The 15116-nt window shown below is 49.7% G+C and overlaps 10 protein-coding genes across 10 annotated transcripts; 5 read left to right on the forward strand and 5 right to left on the reverse strand. All coding sequences in view use genetic code 12, as the record gives it.

Annotated features, from left to right (window-relative positions):
• Positions 1-386: 386 nt before the first annotated feature.
• MRPL37 (mitochondrial 54S ribosomal protein mL54) lies at positions 387-689 on the forward strand (the record flags this gene model as incomplete). Its single annotated transcript, XM_034159203.1, has 1 exon — positions 387-689. The coding sequence occupies one exon, from the start codon at positions 387-389 to the stop codon at positions 687-689; it is 303 nt and encodes a 100-aa protein (XP_034014256.1).
• A 351-nt stretch (positions 690-1040) lies between these two features.
• Positions 1041-1571, forward strand: DIURU_000904 (uncharacterized protein; the record flags this gene model as incomplete). The annotated part of the gene is made up of 1 exon (XM_034159204.1): positions 1041-1571. The coding sequence occupies one exon, from the start codon at positions 1041-1043 to the stop codon at positions 1569-1571; it is 531 nt and encodes a 176-aa protein (XP_034014257.1).
• Positions 1572-2658: 1087 nt separating this feature from the next.
• TCO89 (Tco89p) lies at positions 2659-4146 on the forward strand (the record flags this gene model as incomplete). The annotated part of the gene is made up of 1 exon (XM_034159205.1): positions 2659-4146. The coding sequence occupies one exon, from the start codon at positions 2659-2661 to the stop codon at positions 4144-4146; it is 1488 nt and encodes a 495-aa protein (XP_034014258.1).
• Positions 4147-4346: 200 nt separating this feature from the next.
• DIURU_000906 (uncharacterized protein) lies at positions 4347-6617 on the reverse strand (the record flags this gene model as incomplete). The annotated part of the gene is made up of 1 exon (XM_034159206.1): positions 4347-6617. One exon carries the CDS (start codon positions 6615-6617, stop codon positions 4347-4349), a length of 2271 nt encoding a protein of 756 aa, XP_034014259.1.
• Positions 6618-7429: 812 nt separating this feature from the next.
• On the forward strand, positions 7430-8005 carry DIURU_000907 (uncharacterized protein; the record flags this gene model as incomplete). The annotated part of the gene is made up of 1 exon (XM_034159207.1): positions 7430-8005. The coding sequence occupies one exon, from the start codon at positions 7430-7432 to the stop codon at positions 8003-8005; it is 576 nt and encodes a 191-aa protein (XP_034014260.1).
• A 25-nt stretch (positions 8006-8030) lies between these two features.
• DIURU_000908 (WD40 repeat domain-containing protein) lies at positions 8031-9155 on the reverse strand (the record flags this gene model as incomplete). The annotated part of the gene is made up of 1 exon (XM_034159208.1): positions 8031-9155. One exon carries the CDS (start codon positions 9153-9155, stop codon positions 8031-8033), a length of 1125 nt encoding a protein of 374 aa, XP_034014261.1.
• Positions 9156-9698: 543 nt separating this feature from the next.
• Positions 9699-11615, reverse strand: AFG1 (Afg1p; the record flags this gene model as incomplete). The annotated part of the gene is made up of 1 exon (XM_034159209.1): positions 9699-11615. The coding sequence occupies one exon, from the start codon at positions 11613-11615 to the stop codon at positions 9699-9701; it is 1917 nt and encodes a 638-aa protein (XP_034014262.1).
• A 247-nt stretch (positions 11616-11862) lies between these two features.
• Positions 11863-12207, forward strand: DIURU_000910 (uncharacterized protein; the record flags this gene model as incomplete). The annotated part of the gene is made up of 1 exon (XM_034159211.1): positions 11863-12207. The coding sequence occupies one exon, from the start codon at positions 11863-11865 to the stop codon at positions 12205-12207; it is 345 nt and encodes a 114-aa protein (XP_034014263.1).
• Positions 12208-12318: 111 nt separating this feature from the next.
• DIURU_000911 (uncharacterized protein) lies at positions 12319-13035 on the reverse strand (the record flags this gene model as incomplete). Its single annotated transcript, XM_034159212.1, has 1 exon — positions 12319-13035. The coding sequence occupies one exon, from the start codon at positions 13033-13035 to the stop codon at positions 12319-12321; it is 717 nt and encodes a 238-aa protein (XP_034014264.1).
• Positions 13036-13860: 825 nt separating this feature from the next.
• Positions 13861-14541, reverse strand: TIM23 (protein transporter; the record flags this gene model as incomplete). The annotated part of the gene is made up of 1 exon (XM_034159213.1): positions 13861-14541. The coding sequence occupies one exon, from the start codon at positions 14539-14541 to the stop codon at positions 13861-13863; it is 681 nt and encodes a 226-aa protein (XP_034014265.1).
• Positions 14542-15116: the final 575 nt, after the last annotated feature.

Genomic DNA, 15116 nt, shown 5'->3' on the forward strand with positions numbered 1-15116 from the left:
CACCGCACCGATAAGAGGGGCATCGGGCGCTAGTGACTTCAAACCTGTGTCTTACTTATTCGTAAAACTGATGCCAGGTGTAATCCTATGTTCATTTAATCGAGCCTCCATAGTGCAATACGAGTTTAGGAGCTTTAACGGATCTTACAGATGTTTCCTAGTCATGATCTATGGCATACTATTAGTATCAAATCTCATCTGTGAAAGTTCAACCGATCCGACCATACAATTCTTTTCTATCTTGCTCAACATCATCACCTCATCATCACTCCATGGCTACTTCAACAATATTTCATCACTGTTTCTCCATTAAAGCTAAACCTTAGCTACCATGGTACCTCGACTACGAAGCGCGGTGCGAAAATTCTCCATCACCAACCTTGAACATGAGAAGCTGGGTCCGGGCACTCCACGTCTCCCGCACCGTATTGGCGGCCCCGAAGCCGGCAGCGCTGGTGGTGCTGTCGTGCCCCGCCGGCACCGTGCTCAACCTCAAGATCAAGAAGCTGGGCGACGAACCGGTGGCCCTTGAAGACGCCGAGTACCCCGAGTGGTTGTGGACGCTTTTGGACAAGCAGAAGAAGGACGCCGACTTGAAGGAGGCCGACATCATGAAGTGGAGAAAGCGCCAGTTGCGCAAGGCCAACATCAAGCGCATCAACAACAACAACTTCTTGTCGAAGATGTGACGAAATCTGTACATAGTTTAATTACGAGAATGGGATAACATGACCTAAAACATACGCTTATGGTTTGAAGAGATCTGTCGTGATTTGAAATGTAACACTTCCAGTCATCACTTTATACTTTGGTGATTCACTTGTAGCCAATTTAGTACAAATTATCTTTGTTTATTTCATTACCAAGAAAGCAAAAATCTTCAATTCTCTTAATGTAGTGATAATCGGCTGAGTCAACTGATAAACTTTTCAATCAATTTCTAGTTGTCTCAGTAATCTTTCATTCGAAGTAGTAGGTCTCGCGCCCCGCGCCTTAGGTGGTGTTGGTCGGTGCTGGTCGCACACGCCAATACCATCTCCATGGACACACTCGAGGAGCGGTTTCGCCACAGCGCCGCCCGCCAGGACCGGCCGCTGGAGTACCTTATCCGCAAGGCAGTGAGACGCCAGAACTTCGACGATTTGACGGCAGCGATGGCGCTGCGGACCATCTACGTCGGTAAGCTTTCCCACTTCACTACGGAAGAACAGATCTACGAGTTGTTCTCCAAATGTGGCGCCATCGACAAAATCATCATGGGGTTGGACCGCAATAAACTCACACCGTGTGGGTTTTGTTTTGTCGTCTACCGTGAGCAGCAGGGGAGTTTGGACGCGATGAAGTACTTGAACCACACCTGTCTTGATGGCCAATACGTGTCGATTGACTTGGACCCGGGTTTCAAAGAAGGACGACAGTACGGTAGAGGGATCTTTGGTGGCCAGGCCGGCCAGGAAGCGCTGATGGACCGCAGAGGCTTCAGAGGAAGAGGTCCTCCTCGGGGCGGCTTCCGCGGCGGCCGGGGGTTTAGAGGCCGGGGCCGGGGGTTCCGCGGTCGAGGCAACTTCTAATGAGAGTTGAAAGTTGATGTATACTGTCAAGTATACGTCCGGTATACGTTGGTATACGCTTCAGTACACGTTAATAGTAATGACGACAATAATAGGAAGATTGTAGGTGGCAATGAGTACATTGCAAAGAACTGGAATTACTACTATGTATAAGTCAGCGATGACGTGGTCGGATAAGTCTATGAAGTTTTCAAAGGGTCTATTGCTGAGCACGCTATACCATGTTAGACCTCGTATAGTGGGTGGTCAGTGAGATGCGAGAGTGTATCTAACGTTCGAAGACTATCTCATATTGTAATCAAAACTTAGTGACACTTAAACAATCGATTTGCTGTCTTTGACTTATCAATCTACAACTGGAACCAGTCGTTCCGAATCGACTGCTTCATGTACCCCACACTGCGACGTGTGCCCCTCTTTGGGCCTAGTAGGTCACCATTCGTTTGGCACAATCGACTTCCTACCACGATATCAATCTCAATGAGGTGATGTTAAACGATTTCTCTTATCACTTCCTCTTAATCAGGTCACTAGTAATTTTCGTCAGTGGTCATCTACGACAGCCATTATCCATGCCACCACTGACCATTCGAATAAAAGCAAAATTCATCGATCTCATTCTTATGAACTCAGTGTACTCTCCTCTGGCTTTAATTTATAATTTCAATATCTTTATATTGTAACTTTTAGTACAATTGTTCCTTCCCCTCTTTACGCTATAAACGGTCCACGAGAGCCATTTCGTGCGACCATCCCGTCGATGCTGACCAGCCACACCCTGCGCCTGCTGACGACCCACGACGGGCGCGGCCGGCCCAAACTAACGCTGGCCCAGCTGCTAGCGGTGACGTCGCTGGCAGCCAATGCCCGCAAACCGCCTAAGATCAAGGCCAACAAGCTGTTCACTAAGGTCTACTACGGCGGGCCCGTGAGCCACCGCCCTGGCTTAGGCCGCTCAAAGCTGACTGACGGACTTATACGACAAAAGATTAAACAGAATAGTCGCAGCATGACGCGATTGCTGGGTCTCCAGCCAATTACCAAGACGCTTTCCGGTGGAAGCGAGAACACTTCCTCAACGACGACGATGTCCCCGCACCCGAAATCACGCCTGACGCTGTCGCTTCGAGGCCTCCTAGTGCTGCCGCCTCACGTGGGGCTTAAGACGAGTGCCCGCAAGGGGAAAGCGATCCTAGAGCTTAATGATGATCATGATGACGATGAATACGAAGATGTCGGCGCTACCGACGACGAAGTATCGGTACCAGCAACCAGAGGGTTTATCACGCCGAATCCTGATCCCAACAGCAGTAATTCCGAAACTTCGACGAACACGTCGACCAGCAGCGATCGTTTACTCTCCGGGCCGGTACCGAGGAAAAACGCCGCCGCTGACCAGTTTGAGCTTATCCCTGACGATGTCACCGTACAACCGAAATTTTCTCCTCAAGCGTCCACTGACGATTTGCTTAATGGCGCTGCTTACGGAGGATCGCTTCTTTTATCTCAGTCTACTGGACTCACGCGAAAGATTGAACTGCCCCACCCTGCCTCTACCAAGTCTAAGTCTCCAGTATTGGCTAATGATGATGACAATTACGACAAGCAACAACCACCACAATCATCATCGCTGCCGCCTCGGGTGGAAGTGGCTTCCGCTGCCGCTCCTTCTAACCTGACTAATTCATCGTCATCAATGCCCCCAGTGGAGCCTACTCCTTTGAAACGGAAACCCACACCAAAGTTTTCCAATAACTTCTCCAGCTTTTTGGCTCCAGACACTCACACCCACGCCCAATCAGATACCAGAACCCAGCAGCGGTTATGGCTCCAGCGGGAGAACTCATTGATGGACGTGTCCCATTTGGACGCTAACAACCTCAACAACTTCTCCAATTTGTCGCTTTCCAACTTGATGTTTGCCCATAACCAAAGCACTACAAATATGACCCAATTTGCTAGCGGCAGCAGCAGTGGGTCTAAGACGAATATGCTCGGAGATAGCAACGATACCACTCCCGGAAGCACTGGAGGAGCTTTAGGGTCAACTACAGGAGGAGAAATTTCACTTCAAGGAGCATTACAGGGGGCGCTTGTCACTACACCGGGAGCATCAGAACCCACCAACTTGAACCAGTTTCTCCGTTCGGTGCTGAGCAGTAACTCCCGCGTACTGCAGAAGATGGAGCTGGAACGGTTCAGTCGCGAGTACCTTAGTGTTCGTCGTTATCAGAACCCCGTGGCCGAGCTGCTTGATCGCATCAACCACTTAAGCCACACCGACCAAATCAAGATTAATAAGCGCGACCGGCGCCTGGAGCCGCCGCTGAAGCTTTCCGACATCGAGGCGGAGTCGGCGGCGATCGTGCTGAGACTCTGGCAAGACGCTATAGCTCTGTCCACTGGGTTTTCATCGCACGCTGGCCTGACGCCTAGAATCACTCAGACCCACGAAAGTGGAGCTCAACCCCATCGCCCCGTATACCTGAACCCGCAGAACTACCGCCAGCAAGTGCCGGCACCCATGGTCCGCCAAACTGGACCCAAATTTAAGAAGCAAGAGGCTAACTTGTGAAGATATCGAGATACAAGATATAAGAGTATAAGAGTATATTAAGAGAGTATAGGACTTAATAAAGAGAGTATAATCAGAGACACAATTCATCATTTTAGTAGTTTATCACTTTTGTAGATTGTCAGATCAGACTACATAATGTTGCTACCCTCTGAAGTCCTGTAATTTTTATATGTATTGGAAGTGAAATCAATATGCAGTTATACACCGAGATCTTCGGCGGACTCGTCCACGGCAAGCTCGCCACACATGAAGTCGTAGTACCGTTTCATCGCCTTCAAATCAGCTATCAGCAACAGCTCGAAGTCGGTACCCCGGAAACGTGTGAGCTCGCTCACCGAGGGTTTGGCGGAGTTCTCCTGAGTCTTCATCGGCAGTGCAGGAGTAGCAAGGTTCTGGAGCCATTTGTCCATTACTTGAAAACTCAGGTTGGTGCGGGCCCGTGTCGGCTGAGGTCTGATGGTGGTCAACGAGCTGTCAAGCCCTTCCAGCCCCAGAATCTCGGTGACGTCGTCGTGCAGAGGGTGGACGGGGTTGTTGAATTTGGTCATAAACTCGGTCATTCCCAGGGCAAACTTGGTGATGGTGTTGCGCTTGCCGTTAGGCTCATACAGCAGCGACCGAGTTCTGGAGTGCAGCGGTGATAACCGCGGTGGACCAACAGAGCTTTCCTGAGCAAGCAGGAATTGTGATACCGAGTTGAGTCGGCCGAGAAATGACCGCATCATCAGGAACAGCAGGGTATCGTCCTGGTTCAAGTTTTCGCTCAGCACCAGTAGGACACCCAGGTCTCCGTCGTTGGTGAGGAGGGGGAACAGCTCCTTCATCGGCAGATCCCGCGGCCCGAAATCGTTAGACCCTTGCAGTTCTCGATTAGGGTTCAGGTTCTGGCGGGACAGTGATCCGTTCTCATTCAAAATGCGAGTGGTGGCGTCGCCAATGCGGTTGGTGATGCTCTGCATCAACGACAGCGATCTCAGGCGGTTAGGCGACAGCCTGGGGGACTTCTTCGGCAGCAGAGTACCGTTGGCAAGCTCTTCCTCGGCTAACGTTCCCTTAGGGAAGGCAAAATGCAGCATCATATCATCTTCAACCAACTTGGAAATGGGGTGGACCATTAAAGGGGATGTCAGTTCGGGCGGCTTATCCGAGAGTTCGTCGATGGTGACGTTGGACAAAAACATCACTAACGCCTCCAAGTTGGTGAGGTAGTACATGAGCTCGCCGTTGTTGAGGTAGTTGTCGGTGATGAAGGAAATAAGGGCCGCAGTGGTGGGGCAGAACTCGAACTCCAGGTCCACTGCTACTGCGGGCTCAGGTGTATCGGCGTCCACTTCGGGGTGCATGTTGCAGAGCTCAAACAAATTCTGGAGGCGGTGTTTATGGAGCTGAGACTTGTTGATTTTATCCTGAGGCTGGTAAGTAGTGAGACTCAGCAGCACTCCGGGAACCAGGTACAACTCGATGCGGTAAGGGTCAAGCTGGTAGCCGAGATTTTTGATGAAATGGAAGTTGAGCACTAAGTCCTGTGGCTCGAGTCTCGTCACCACTAAATAGATGAGCACGGGAAGTAAAATATCGTTGTTGATTTCGGCGTTAGCGAATCCGTGGTGGCGTAATAACTCGACAAGTTGGCGGTTGAGCCCCACTACGGCCAAAAGCTTAGTGCTGGGAGTTTTGGCCGCCGCCATCACGTCCAATTGCGTTTGTAATGCCGCGATGTCATCATCGGTAACCTCGGAGAAGAACTTATCGAGCTTATCGTGCTGGTCTGACGTCTCCAGATGGATGAACGCCGTCCACGGCAACTTATGCTGGCGTAAAATGGCGATTTTCTCGTCAAAGAATTCCTGGTGGATGATATCGCGCTGGTCAAAGCGTAACACTTTTGCGTAAAGGGTATCGTCTTCAGATTGCACTGACAGAGCGTCGTCGCGTTGTTCTTTTAGAGCCCGTTTCATGCGAGCCAGAGGAGTCACCGCATCTCCCAACACCAGAGTATACAACACGTGCTGGGCCTGGCGTATTTGCGCCCACACGGTGTAGAACTTATAGAAATTGAACACCCGGAGTTGGTAGAGCGCGTCGGCATCGTGACGTTTAAGGAGTTTAATCAGCAGGGCGCTGTAGTTGGCAATGGCAAGCAAATAGTCAAACACTTTCGGATGAGCATTGATGTACTCCAGCTGGGCGATCAACAGCTTCTTCAAGCTGTTTGACAGCGTATAGAGGCCAATCACCACCAGGGCGAGGTCGCGGTTCCACAGGGCAAAGAGCTGGGATAGCTGGGGCATCGTCAACGGCGCCTGGAACCGGGGCTCGCGGAGATACTTGAGGAACACCTGGACCATCTGGTGCACCTGGGGATGGAGACTGGTAGCGGCGGTGGCGGTGATTTCCGCCTCGAGCACGTCGACAAGAGGGTAGCGGCCGACCCCCGGGGGGAGCGGCACCGAGGCGCTAGCCGTCATTTTCCTAGGAGCTTTTTAGGGTGTAATCCGCGAGATCAGATAACGGCAGGTGGGGTCACGGAATAACCAGACTAAGGAACGGACGACAGCGGCGGGGACACGGGGCCAGAAACGATCGTGGGCAGAAATAACCTGGTGTAAGGTACACCTATTAGTGGGATTTGTGTCATTGAGTGCGCCTGCAGGATTGTGTGCAGGCGGGCGAACACCTCACCCTTAGCGAGGGGGGACTAGGCGAAGCTCCACAAGGTTTCTTTTTTGCGGCGGATAAAATTCCTGGGCGTGATAGGAATTGGGAAATACATAGAAATAATAAGTGTGGACTAGTATTATTAGTAGTGTTTGGATAATCGGGGGCTGGGTCGCTAACGTAGAGGGGGTGTGGTCGCAGCCTCAATTATACGGGGTGTGTATCTATGCAAGCACTATAAGACGAATCCATCCAGGTGGAAGCAAATGACGTGTGGTCGTGGTTTCTTTATATCTTTGCTGGATGACAACCCCCAAACTTTCTTGGCAATTTTTTTTCTGGGTGGGCTGTGGGGGAAAAGCATTTGTCATCGGGAACTGGGCTAGTTACCCCGGTTTTGTGGCTGGGTAGATGTTTCTCACTGTTAGCGTGATTGAGCTCTCAGTGACGTCACTAAGAAAAAAAAGACCCTGGTGATAAGAACGCGACCATTGACGACTTTGTACTGCATATAAGTCTTTTTTTTTTCGCTCGGTGAGGCACGCGCGCGGGGGTCTGTGGCGCCGCACTGAAATCGCAGCGATAAACCCTCTGTGGTGGCCACCACTGCTCGATCACACATATGGAGTCGTCGACGTTGGTGTTCATCGTCACCATCGCGGTGGCGTTTATATTCATGCGCTGGCTCATCTCGCCCATCCCCCAAACCAACGAGTTCATCAACGAACGCACCACCCAGCGTGAGGCCCGGTCGCTGGCGGTGTCTGATGGCACCACCACCGGCAGTGCCCGCCGCCGCCACCAGCGTCCACCGTCAGACCTGATGGTGGAGGTGGTCCAAGCGATTGCCCCGCAGTTGACCAGGGAGCAGATCGTGTACGACTTGGAGAAGACGGGACTGGTGGAGTTGACGATCGACAACTATATGCAAAACAACAGCTTGCCGTTTCCCCCCGGTTACCGGGCTCCAGCACCAGCACCAGCACCAGCACCAGCGCCGGCCACTACCTCAAATACCAAGACTGACCCGATCAACTTTAAGGCCGTCAACCTTGTCGAGAAGTACCACGTCGACGTTCTGAGCCCTGCTCCTGAAGAAGGTGAAGACGACGACTTGGATACCCTCTTGTTAAAGCGCAAGCAGCGGATGATCCTCAACGCCCGCGAGCAATTGCAACGCAAGCTCGCGTCCCAATAGATATATGTTCATAGCCAAGCATTAATTAAATACGTTCTCCGGGAACGGGCACCACCACCGTGCTACAGAAGCCATCCGCCAGCAGCGCCATGATGCGCTCGCCACTAGCGTCCCACAGCACGTCACAGATCGAGCAGTAGTGTAAGTTTGATGCGAGCGCTAGCGGTTGCCAGGTTTCAGTCGAGTACACCGCCACCAGGTCCTGCGTCGCCACCGCCACAAGATAATAATAGTTAAGCGTCAGCACCCGGTCCTTGCCGGCTCTATATTTAACCGGCAGCACCAGCACTGCCACTACCGGCTTATTAAGTCCGCGAAGCTCCCACACGGGCAGGTCCCAGTGGTTTCGAGCGAAAACATAAACACAGGGTAGATTGTCGTCGTCGCTGGTCTTACCAGCAGCAGTAATCAAGTAAGCACCATCGGGAGTCCAGCAAAGTCGGCGGAAGAACAGGTTTAAGTCTTCGGAGAAATAGGCCAATTTACCGTCGACGTGAGTGTGTTTTTTCACCAACTCAAGCTTTGAGGTAGCCTGATGCCAACGATATATGTTCACCAGTTTATCCACACTCTGTGTAGCAATATAACAATTGAGCGGGTCCCAGGCCACACCTTGGACGAAATGGGTATGGTCTCGTTCATCTGTCTGAGCCACCGCTTCCCCGGAAATTCTGCCAGTTTCGTTTGTAGTAAGTTTATAGATAACAGCATGGTTTCCCTGAGTCCCCACAACGATATAATCATCCTGAGGCAGCCAGGCTAAGTCAATCACTTCCTTCAGTGAATCACGTACCACTCCGACAACGTGCCACTTCTCTTTAGCGTCTTCGTCGACCTCGGCGCCAAACTCAGCAGGAGCATCTGGAGGAGCCAATTTCCACACAAACACTTTGCCATCGTCACTACCAGTAGCTAGCATGTCTCCCTTGCTGTTGAAACGCGCCACATTCACCGCCTGGGTGTGTTTTATGAGCGTACTCCAGTAATCAATCGACACCGAAAATGGATCTTTAGTCACCGGAACTTGCCATACTCGAACGTGATTATCGCCACCAGCAGTAATGAGTCGGTCTCCTTGAGGTTGAAATGCTAGCGAATAAACCGGTTTCGCTTCATCGTGCCAGAATACGGTGTGGGCGATGGCCTCCATCTGGGGATCTGGTGCGACGCGTCTGCGACTTGATTATACTGATGGTACCACGCGAGCGTCACCAAAAGCCGAAATGGAAATTAATAGAGTGCGTCGAGAAGAGTAGTGGAGAGTGAGTTTAACTGAGAAATGAAATTGGTGGAATTCCATTGGTCCAATTTGCCAAAAATTCAAAAAGAAAAAGATAATGACATCGACGTGATTCGAACACGCGCATCTTACGATAACAGAAACCCCAACCTCACAGTCGAGAAGCTATGATAAGCTTGAGTCTGCCGCCTTAGACCACTCGGCCACAATGCCATTGCTGGCGTATTAACAAACCCGCTTTGTGTAGAAAAAGTGGAGAAATCACGCCTTGAAAATTTTCGAATCAACGGTTTTATATACTTAGACTAGTCATCCAACATCTATGTTTTTAAAATAGAAGTCACACTTATTCATAATAAAGCCTGTTTTTATTGTTTTTGGTTGTTAAATTGTAAATTGAATAAATAATATATGAAATGCACCAACAAATATGATGGAGGAATCTTGCTATGACTACTGCTTCTTGTCAAAAGGCGAAGCAGCTTCTTCTGAGTTGTTCTTCATTCCTGACTTGAGCCATTGCTTCGTGATCGGGTCTTTAGCGCGGTCGGCATTAGTGGCTGTCCAGCTCCCCATTTGCCACACATGACCTTCGTCAAATTTAGGGGCGTTTGGAGCCACAACGGGACCTTCTTTGCCTCCCAGTTGTGGAGCTATTTTGTCGGGTTCGGACGACTCCTCCCATGGTCTCATGGTATCATCGACGGGTACCCATCGATCCATCATCGCCCAGCGATCCAGCACCATCTCAGCAAGTCTCAGCACAGCACGTTTGTAAGCAAACTTCTCGTCTTCACCCATGAACGCTCTAGCATCGGTATAATCTTGAGCCAGAGGAGGTTCAGCGCTGTGGTCACTTTCTTCAGTGACGTAAGTTTGGGTATGGTCTTGATCGTAAGTGGACACGTTGGGTCTATAAGGCATTTCGGTGTCGATAAGCGTACGGGCAAACATCTCCTGTTGCTGCAAATCCTCCTGGGTGGTATCGGTATCATTGGATTCGAGAGGGAAGAACAATTGGTTCAAGGGAGCTTCAGTGCGTAAGTAAAGCTTACACTTAGCCTCATACACAGCGTCAATCAATGTGATCAAACGTCGAGCCTCATTTCTTTGACGAAGCGTCATTATGGGTACTTTATCGATCACCACCACGGGGAATCTCAGTGCGATCAGAATGTAGTCACTAGCAGCGTAAAGCCCGCCACAGAATTCGTCAAATGGTAAGTAGGCGACTTTACCATCTCCATAAGTTTGAGGGATTTCGATGTGGCGACCATACACTTCAAGGGTAGCGGGTTGGATGGGGCCTTGAAGCACTGGCTCCACCAATCTCTTCCACCGATCAATATCTTTGAAGTTGGTCACCACCCGTTGGGTCTTAGTTTCATTAGCTGCTTTTTCCCGATAATCGGTAGTACCTTCTTTCATATCCACCAGCTCACAACGAGCGTGTAATACCCCAACAAAACCGGCAAATCTCGTTTTGTTGAAATTCTGCGAGTATAACTCCTCGGGAAGTTTATTGGACGTAGCCACCAATACCCCACCGAGTTTAAAGTAGTAAGTAAAGAGGATCCGCACAATATGAGCCAGAGCCACATCGGGGAGCATAAACTCGTCAAGCATCAACACGGTAGACTTTTCAATCATTTGACGAGCCACATGAAATAACAAAAACTCACGTTCCATCGAGGGAAGCCGATGGTCCAGGTACACGCCGTGGTTTCGGGCTAATTGCATCTCAAATTGACGGTCTTGTTGCAACTTGTGCATCTGTGTGAAAACCCACAAAATGAAATTTGAATAGTGCCATCTCATCTTCAGCAGCATCGGTAACAGTTGAGCAAATATATCCATCAACATCAGCTTGCCACAGCCCACATCACCATTAACTAATAATCCTTGAGGCGAAAACCCTTGATCCATAATTTCTTCTTCATCAGTGACAAACTTCATCACTTGTCGTGTTTGTCTTTCAGGGTCGGGGTACCATTTGATGGCGTGGAGCCACAGCTTTTGTTTCTCTCGCTCGGCGTGGTGGAACCGGTGGTATTCAAGATCCCTCAAGATAAGCTGGATCTTATTTTCAACTTCACCCTTCGGGACGTAACCTAGCAACCGATAATAAAGCTTTTGGAAATGTTTCATCACCCGGAGCTGAGCTTCATCAGGCTCAATCACTCCCAGTGCCACGTAGTTCTCATAAAGCACAAACGGGTCCGTAATCGCCACCGCTGTCAGCAGGGAGCTGCTATCTCCGAGTTTATTGGCAGTGGCAAACCGTCCGTGTACCCCTTGGGGTCCCGAACCCAGCTGGAGGCGAACTCGAGCTGTCAGGAGCCGTCGGAGTAGTATCGTGGCCGCACTCATGAGGTCTGTGTGGGGTTCCGCACTCGCACTATCATATTTGTGTGGCTATTTTGTTAGCACACTGCGGAACCGTATCAATTTTATCTATACCGCGCGCACGGAATCTGCCTCACTCGCACGACGGGCCGCACGGAATTTCAGCGTTGGCTAGCTGGAAATTATTTATTTTTTGGTGTCACATCGTCAAAACAACAAGAAAAAATGGCGTCATCAGCTCGCTTCCAGTGACCCGTTTCTTCGCCTCACCATGAGCGACTCATCTCCCACAACTGGTGACTCTAGCAAAGTAACCAAGGAGATCCACATGCTCCCTGAAGTACGTCCTCGCAGCCGTCGCCCTAGCATTGCCGGTGCCGGCTTCAGCCATGAACTCCGGCCCCGGAAACGACTGCACAGTGTCGCTGACCACCACGACGAATCTGAAGGAGGAGACGATAAACGGGCCAAGTCTGTCCCTCAGCAAACACTGTTGGCACCATTGACCCCGCTTGAACGCCGGATCCTCGATATCTTGACTCGTATAGAGTTGAGACTCGATCGCATTGAACAGAGACTAGACACCATTCAATGGAATGAGTCCTCTAGTAAGTGATAACTGATTCATGGTAATTGCATAGATTTACAAGACTTTGATAATTGCATGGATATTTGTATGTATCTATGAGTATTTACGTATTGGACAATACCCATCAATTTTCAAGCTTTAATTCTTGGGAGGACGGGCACCGAAGATCAGCGACCCTACCCGCACGTTAGTACTCCCCTGAGCGATGGCTTGGACGAAATCATGAGACATCCCCATGCTCAAATCAAGATCAGTGCCACACAGCGAGTCTACCTGTTTCTTCACATCCACCAACGTAGCAAAGTCCTTATTCTCTTCTCCCAGCACCGATTGTTCAAACAGACCAATGGTCATTAAACCCTTAAGCTCAAGACTGGTGTTCTCGTCGCTTTGGAGCCATTTAACACACTCAACCACTTCATCAACCAGCGTGAATCCAGCTTTTTGCTCTTCACCACTAGTATTATATTGAAGAAACACGTTGATTTTATCTTGACCTTGCCTCAGAGCCGATGCCTTCTTCGCCTTTTTCAACAGATCAACGGTCTCAATAGCATACAAGTTAGGAATCTTTTTCACCAAAGTATTGACATTCCCCAGCTGTAAAGCGCCAATAAAGTGCCACTTGATGTCCTGGGGCAATTGCTGAGCCTTATCGACTAATTCATTGGGGTAGTTTTCGCCAAAGTGGCGAACGCCAGCGTCGTAAAGGGCTTGGATGTCGCTGGCGGGCTTGAGTTTCAGCACCGCCACAAGCGTCACCTTACCACTGGGATCAGCCTGCTTCACCTGATTAGCAATTACCAGGTACGCTTCCTTCAATTGGGTCGCCCGTTCGGGGGTGTAAGTAGCCATGGTGCGGAGGATGCGAAGCATATAGCAATTGGCGCGGCTTTCCCCGTATGATCTAAAATTTGTTTACGACAGAAAACTAATATATGGGGAAATAATCGTTGGATTGAAGTCGATTTGTAATCAGACATCAGAATATGAGTACACAATGTTTTTTGTTGAACTTCTGCCTCAGTTCGAGTGATCACGGTCCTTGCGAAGCTTTTACAAATCATTGCTTTGAAGTTTACAAAAGAGAATTGATCTGAATGTTAGCTCGAGTAGTACGTAAAATGAGAGGAGTGCTGCCTTGTTGGATCTTGTATCAGAACGATTTTAACCATGATCCAAGAATGTCAGATAATTTTCAAATAGCTAAATTATCTCATCAACTCAATAATCGCACAAAACGAATTCACATAGGGGCAAATTGCGTTGAAAAAAGCATTAAATCGGAGTTGTTAATTCGATACTCCCCTTATTCACGGATTTGTCATACTCACTTGAATATAAAGAACCGTATTTCACCAAAATTTTGTAAGGCACTGTGGCCGAGTGGTCTAAGGCGGCAGACTCAAGCGAAAGCTTCTCAACTGTGAGGTTGGGGTTTCTGTTATCGTAAGATGCGCGTGTTCGAATCACGTCGGTGTCAATACTTTTTTACTTTTTCGACCTTGCACACCCTGAATATTGCCAACGAACCCCACATTAGTTGTTGAATGAGTTTTTGAGGCCACCACCCTGGGAATTCCCCGTTTTTTTCACTCCGGAGAGTACTACACTTTACAATGCGAAAATTCGTTTCTACATTATGATACATGTCTATGTACAAAACCCCAAATGCAAGGTTCATTTAGCTTCGTTAGTCACTTGAGGTTCACTGAGCACCTCGGATTCGACGCCGTGCTTCAACACGCGCTTCAACCCACACCAGGCGGCGGCGGCGCCGGAAACAAGCGCCGTCGAGTACATCATGGGCTTAGCCCCCTTACCGGCTTGAAACAACGCCCCGGCCAACGCCCCCGCGGCGACGGAGTTGAGGTCGTCGTGCTTGCCTCTGAGAGCGTCTAAGGACGAGTCGATAAGGTTGTAGGTCATGGCGATGACCCCGGCGGAGTTACCGATGTAGGGCCCGCGTCTGGTGATGTGGTTCAACACGGTATTGAGTTTGACTCTCCCGGGCATGTCCGGGGTCACCGCCTTTAAACCTTCTTGCATACCGTAGGCACCCCCGATGCCTAACCCCAACAAGTACACCGCACCGGTACCGTAACAGAGATCGTCCGTCCACAGTCTCAGGGGGATGATCCCTTGGGAACCCTCAACGGTGTTTAATTGTTCTTCTTCAAGGTCCAAGTACTCGATACCTTTGCCCAACCCCGCCAACGGGTGCAATCTCGCCGGGTCCAACGCGCCCGGGGTTTTGATGACGTTGTTGATGTCGGTGACCTGGGCGGGGTCGAAGCCTAACAGCGACGTCGCCTCGGGTTCGGTAGTCTCTTGCTTCTTGGAGCCAAAGAGCCACGACATGATATTTGTGGGATTGGTTCCTTTGGTAGTGGCGAGCGATTAGACTGAAAATTTCTTTCGGATGAGATCACGTGAAGGAAAAAAGTGGTAGACTCGCTAAACTCCATTGCTAAAATGGCCAGCCGTAGGCAACAATAACATTTTGGAACTTGTCATGGACGTGTTTCATAGCTGATTAATGTTCAATTGTTGTTTTGGTTTCACAGTAAGCTCCTTCTGTATTAGGTTCAGGTGACGCCGCGGGTTGGCAATGCTGCGAGGCTGCAACACTGTCATATATGGCTAACCCCGACACCGCTCGTGTGACTGGGGTAACACACGCGAACGGTGGTCGTGTTATGAGGAGTTAGCGATCATGTAACTGATAATAAGTCGTTATTGACAGCTCATCAGGGTTATGATGCAATTAATCTAGTGTTATAATTCCTCATACTTCTGTAATTAAATTACAACTCAAACTTAGTCCAAAATTACAGGCTTAGAGATCAAGCGTTGACACTTATGCCACCAATAATACAACTAATTTTAAACTGGAACCAATTGCCACATTTTGTTACCGAACCCCAGCTGTGTTA

This window comes from Diutina rugosa (genome assembly GCF_008704595.1).
Source record: "Diutina rugosa strain CBS 613 chromosome Unknown scaffold48_size103108, whole genome shotgun sequence".
NCBI classification, from domain to species: Eukaryota; Fungi; Ascomycota; class Pichiomycetes; order Serinales; family Debaryomycetaceae; genus Diutina; species Diutina rugosa.